Source organism: Haemaphysalis longicornis, unplaced genomic scaffold (genome assembly GCF_048455015.1).
Source record: "Haemaphysalis longicornis isolate Haplotype H1 unplaced genomic scaffold, Haemaphysalis longicornis Haplotype H1 scaffold_18, whole genome shotgun sequence".
NCBI classification, from domain to species: Eukaryota; Metazoa; Arthropoda; class Arachnida; order Ixodida; family Ixodidae; genus Haemaphysalis; species Haemaphysalis longicornis.
The window spans coordinates 6,845,289-6,851,288 of record NW_027526282.1 but is presented as its reverse complement, the minus strand read 5'-3'; the positions used below and the strand labels follow the sequence as shown (position 1 = coordinate 6,851,288).

General features: G+C 50.7%; 1 protein-coding gene across 1 annotated transcript in view; it reads right to left on the bottom strand.

The window, feature by feature from the left end:
- Nucleotides 1-694: 694 nt before the first annotated feature.
- Nucleotides 695-6,000, bottom strand: part of LOC144166602 (uncharacterized) — a 70,641-nt gene continuing 65,335 nt past the window's right edge. The window contains exon 2 of the mRNA XM_077696117.1: nt 695-3,279. Within this exon, the coding sequence (XP_077552243.1) occupies nt 2,936-3,279 (344 nt within the window). The 3' untranslated portion in view covers nt 695-2,935. The remainder of the gene's footprint in view (nt 3,280-6,000) is intronic.

Genomic DNA, 6,000 nt, shown 5'->3' with positions numbered 1-6,000 from the left:
CCTGCACCACTTCACGACCAGTGCCGACGCCATGTTGTCGCCGCCTGCGGAGTTGGTGTGGCTCTCGCCGGCGCGGCGACGCTAGTGTGCACGTACAGTCAATGTGGAAATTTAGTGGGCCACGGCGAACGGGACCGGGGCAGACGCGCGGCCGAGCAGGGGCGCTGCGATTGCCGCTGTCGGCTGGTTGCGCAGCCAGAAAGAGCGAGGGGAACTTTTGCTCTCGCTTTTGTAGTGTCCGGCGCGACAAGTGCTGCGCAAAGTGCCTGCGCTGAAGCGAAGTGCGCCTACTCTGAGAAACCGGCCGCGCTGCACTTATCGCGCCAGCCATACTACGAAAGGAAGCGCGAAAGTTCCCCTCACTCCATGGAGGAAAGAATTTCTTTCCTCCGTGCCCTCACTCTCTTTAGCCGCGTAACCAGCCGACAGCAGCAAGCGCAGCGCCCCTGCTTGGCCGCGCGCCTGCTCCAGCCACGGTCGCTGTGGACCACAAAATTTTCACATTGTACGTTAAGAGAACGTTTTCCGTGCGTAACACGCTTACCTACATTTTGCCACACATTTTATTAAAAATCCTTTCTGAAGCGACGACTACGTCAAGGATTTTAACACAATAACAATGACTTACCTGAACAACTTTACTTAGCTTCCAAGTTTAGCAGCTCCTGAGAAGGAAGAAAACAAACAGCACTGCTTCGCCCTTAATGTCTTTTTCTCTTTTATTTACCAAAAATAGATTCATCTGATTGGCAGATCGTCCACAATACGGAGGGAAGCGCAGATTTATCGCGCACAGCGCTCATGATTCTCAGTCTCCGCACAGTGTTTTATTTTCCTCAAACCGCCAGAGCGGCCGTAACATGGAAGTGCAGAAACAGCAATGTTTTTATTGTAGCTACCGCAGCGACGTCTCCTCATTACCCAACATAACGCAACATCTTGGTCAAAAGTTGTGTATTTTACGCAGTTACTGGCTCGCGAACACACATACATGTATATATACACACACAGGCCAACGTTCAGTGTAGGTTTGTTGGCTAAACTGTAAATTCAGTATATATGTTCGCACATCTGTTTGTATTCGTTACAGTTTCTAGCGACGCAGGATTTATCATTTACATTATAAGTCTAGTCTATTCTCGCTCGTTTGTTAGCTCGGTAAATTACGCCGTCGTGTCAAGTCTGTACCGTAACGAACACAATCACTGCAATAAACTGTTCTGGCGATGGCTTGGCCTTCAGCCCGGACGCGAACAAGTATTAGTGTCCTCTTGAAACTGTATTTAAAGTGTTGGCTTAGGATTTACGCAATACCAGGATTTCTAAAATATGAGTACCAGGTACCACAACAGGTGCGTTTTTTTTTTACGTAGTGTCGTGCGACAGATGAATGAAAGAATTTATGCATCACTTACACGTCACCAATAACAACAGACACGGCTCGGGCAACGTTACCTTTAAAATTCTTAATATTATTTATGATATTCTCACAGACGCATTTTTTGTAGACGTGTTCATTGGGCAAGCATGCGAAACACTTTGTTACAGAATTCGCTCCCGCGATTGCTCGGCGGCACACTACGCAAGTCCACCGAGCCATTCGTAAACTCTCCACCTCCAGGCTCCATCCTCCTCCTCCTCCTCCACACCGTTGCTGATTGCATCTCGCACAGCTGCTGCCGAAATAGCTCGCCCAGAGGCGGAATACAAATTGAACGCGCCGGAAGTCACGCTGGTCGCGTTTCCCAAGCTACTGAGCACTGTGTCAACGATCAGGCACTTTCGAGCTCTCCAGGCTCCTCAAATGCAGATGCGCGCCTACTGGCTGCTTGTACACCTTGGTATACTTTTGGCATGAGGCAGAGAAAACTAAACTCAACTCGTGCAAAAAAAAAAAATTGAGTGAAAGCAATTTGTGACCACGATAAATAACTTCGCGTGATTTTTTTTTTCAAGAACACTTGCTCATTCGTCACGTCGAGTGTAGGCGTTCGTCTTTGTTTCGTGCGATATGAGATACCGCCCTTTCTGAAAACAACCCGCACCGTTTCGCGGCGCATAAACATTTGATCGGTAGGAAAGAAGACGTCATTTGATGCACTGGCCCGCATCTGCCACGAGAAGATAAGGAATGAAAAAGAGTGCAATAACGAAAGAGCAAAATTGCAGAGATTGCTAACTTGGACGTATATCATTGTCGGCTCTGTCGCAGCTCGCGGGCCGGATTTATTTTTTGTTTTGCTCTTCGATGAGGCGGACGCCTAAACGGGAGCTGCCGGAAGACGACCGTTTTCACTCTAACAACGTATTTTTAAACTGACGGCACAGGCAGGTTCGCTGGTGGCTGCTACCAGCAGCTTGTTTCAGTGTCCAAGTCAACTGCCTCCTAGAACACACACATTTTTTTTTTTCCGAATGTACGAACAAAGAGCCTAGTTAAAGAAGTTTTATGTACAACCGGTCGTGTTGGTTTTCTCGTAGACGGCTTCGTTACTTCATCGCGGACGGTTCAACGCCGTGTATGAAAAGGAGAGAGAGAGAGAGAGAGAGAGAGAGAGAGAGAGAGAGAGAGAGAGAGAGAGAGAGAGAGAGAGAGAGAGAGAGAGAGAGAGAGAGAGACCTCATTTTCCAACACCGCGAAGTCGCCGTCAACCTCAACACATGCGCTTCTTTTAAGCGTCTCCATTTTCTACAATCTGGCACATGCAGCGCGTGTGCCTGTGTGTGTAGCGGTGCAGACACCGCCAGACACCAAACGGAGCTTCGCGCTTTCTCCCTGTGGAGCGGGTGTCTGGAAGCAATCGAGCAACATCCCTTTTCGTTCGCGTGTTGAGGCCGACGGGGACGGCTCGCCGCGAGCAACGATGTCGATGGCGCAATCGAAAAACAACAACAGTAAAAATAAAAGCAAGATGGACATCAGTCGGGGGCGGATCTAGAGCAGGGAGGCGGTGCTGTGCTGCTGGTGCAGGCGACCGGAGGACGTGTCGTCCACGTTGGCTGCGGCCGCCGCGGGGTGTCGACTGGGGCTGGGCTCGGGGCAGAAGAGGCCCTCCTCGAGGAACACGTCGTCCTCGTCTCCCGGCGCGTGGCAGCGGATCTGCTGCAGGAAGACGGCCCGGCGCCGCTTCTCCAGGATCTCATCCATGGCCAGTCGCCGGTCCAGGGTGGCCAGCGTGTGCATGTAGTCCGTCGTGTTCAGCCGGTCCCGCGAGAACAGGCGAGACCGGGAGGCTCCGCCGCCCAGGGACGCCGAAGCCTGCTGGACGCTGTTGACGCCTGCATCAATGAGAACAAAAAAGAAATGGTTTCGTGTAAGTTATTGGCTATAGCTCGGTTTTGTGGGCGAATGCGACCGTAATCCGCCAGTACAAGAAGAATAACCAAATAGATTAGATCAATGCGCAAGCACAGATTATACGTCATGCCTTTGGTACAAGAGACAATCGCCACTACTGAGGAGAGCAATACTGAAAATATTCAACGAGTTGTCTCGTGTTGACAACATCAGTGCTTTCGATGACACGTACGTGTATACTATAAATATGTAAGTGCAATATAACACCATTTGCGAACTGAAAACGCGATCACTTCACCTAGATCACCCAAGTTAGCAAAGCTTAGTGCAATTTCAAGAGTATCCTAGGCTCTGCCAAACAGGCAAACTTTAAAGTTCTGTACAGCATAGAAGAAGATAACTATTAGTAATGCCAATTTTCTTTACTGTCGGTTATTATTGACGTAAGCCTGTAGTCATCGCAACAGCCGTCCAACCAGACGACTCCGCGGTACGCGGGGTCGCCTGTTTGGTAAATACAACGCAACGCGTAGCAGCCGGGAATACACTTGGCAAAGTGTTGCAGACTTTGCGGCGCTGCCTGCACTTACACGGGTAAGTTTGCACAGACTTGGTACAAAATCACGCCACCGTGCAGCAGGCGTTCTGTTCCGCGTCAGTGCGCGTATTGAACTGGCGTGGCCGCAAGTATCATAGGTAATCCCACGCATCCCTCATGATGGCGTCCCACTTTAAGGAAGTTTCAGGAAACGTTCGATTACTGCGGCGTCTTGTATAGCAGTCGAGCTTCCGCAAGAAGTCCTTACGTTTAGCGGCATTTCTATCGGTCGCGCATATTCCAGGGCTATCAGCCTGAGAAATCCGCCGCGAGCTCCGTTCAAGCGAAACACAGTCCTCGAGATAAAAGCGCCTCCCCGCAAGAGGTCGGAACACCAACAACCAAACAGCGGAAAATGCCAGCTTACACGTTCCGACAGCTAGCACACATCCTACAAGGAGATATCCTATAATAACCATAACAAAGACGCAACGTGCCCTGAGGCGACGCCGTATTTATTCGGAACAAAAGGAAACGCCGCAGGGACGCCGCTCTTTATTTTTAGACCCTCCGCGTCTGTTGAAGCAGCCCCCGATTCGCACCGTGACTGTACAATCTATGTTTCGCTACGTACAAGTGTATAAGAGCACTGCGTAACCGCGGAACGAAGCGTTGTCCACACTCTGCGCATACTGCACGGTCACAGCGCTGCGTACCCATCTCTTCCTCCCTAGGAAGCATGCTGTGACCGCGGTGGCCGAAGCGCCGTATCGATACGTACGCGCGCCGCATTTGCGGCCGACACGCCTCGCCGATTTCTGGGTTCGAGAATACGCGTGCCGCTTTTGCATGTTTCGTCTGGCCAGAGAAATGTTAAAAATAGAGGCACGGGGGAAGAAAAAGAGGGGGGAGCAGCTGGAGGAAGCGGGCTGCTAAGCTTTTCAACGAAGGGGGGAAGGTACGACCAGGAACGGCATATACGGGCCTCTACGCCTTCGAAGGAGGAATCCCCTTTTAAAGTCCGCTCCGGAGCTTTCCTTCATTGCGTGCGCGTCCGAGGGGCTGCTGTCGGTGGCCGCAAGCCTTTGAAAAACGGCCGCTGCTCGCCGCGCGCCCAGGATACGACGAACGGCGGGGGAAATGGCGTTTGAAGTGAAGGAAACGGGCATGCATCATCCGCGCGGAAACGCGTCATTTGTTTGTTCCGCCCGGAGAGACGGAATGATCGGAAACTGTGCTGGCGCAAATAAATATACGGGCTAAAAATGTCGACCTCCGTCATACACGAGTGTTCCTTCTTGGGGAAAAAAAAAAGAAGAAAAAAAGGTTCAGAAAGTGTGATTTGATCTAATGCCTTTCTTTTTGTCTTGCTGCCGCGGCTGAGGCGCTGCGCTGGGCACGAGGCTACAGGTTCGATTCCCGGCCCCGCGGATAGTTTTCTGCTGGAGTCGGGAAACAAAAACAAAAAAATCCCGGGCCATCTCCAATAAAGTGAAACCTGAGGAGGAGCGAACCATGCATTGTATAAGCGTATTCTTGGCACCTTGGCATTTTTGCCAACGGAAACGAAACTGCTGGGGGTAGAGGTACGTATATACAGCTTTGCTGCAAATGTCTCGCGTCTCTGAAGCTCGAAGCGTTCTAAAGTGAAACCTGAGGAGGAGCGAACCATGCATTGTATAAGCGTATTCTTGGCACCTTGGCATTTTTGCCAACGGAAACGAAACTGCTGGGGGTAGAGGTACGTATATACAGCTTTGCTGCAAATGTCTCGCGTCTCTGAAGCTCGAAGCGTTCTAAAGTGAAACCTGAGGAGGAGCGAACCATGCATTGTATAAGCGTATTCTTGGCACCTTGGCATTTTTGCCAACGGAAACGAAACTGCTGGGGGGTAGAGGTACGTATATACAGCTTTGCTGCAAATGTCTCGCGTCTCTGAAGCTCGAAGCGTTCTAAAGTGAAACCTGAGGAGGAGCGAACCATGCATTGTATAAGCGTATTCTTGGCACCTTGGCATTTTTGCCAACGGAAACGAAACTGCTGGGGGGTAGAGGTACGTATATACAGCTTTGCTGCAAATGTCTCGCGTCTCTGAAGCTCGAAGCGTTCTAAAGTGAAACCTGAGGAGGAGCGAACCATGCATTGTATAAGCGTATTCTTGGCA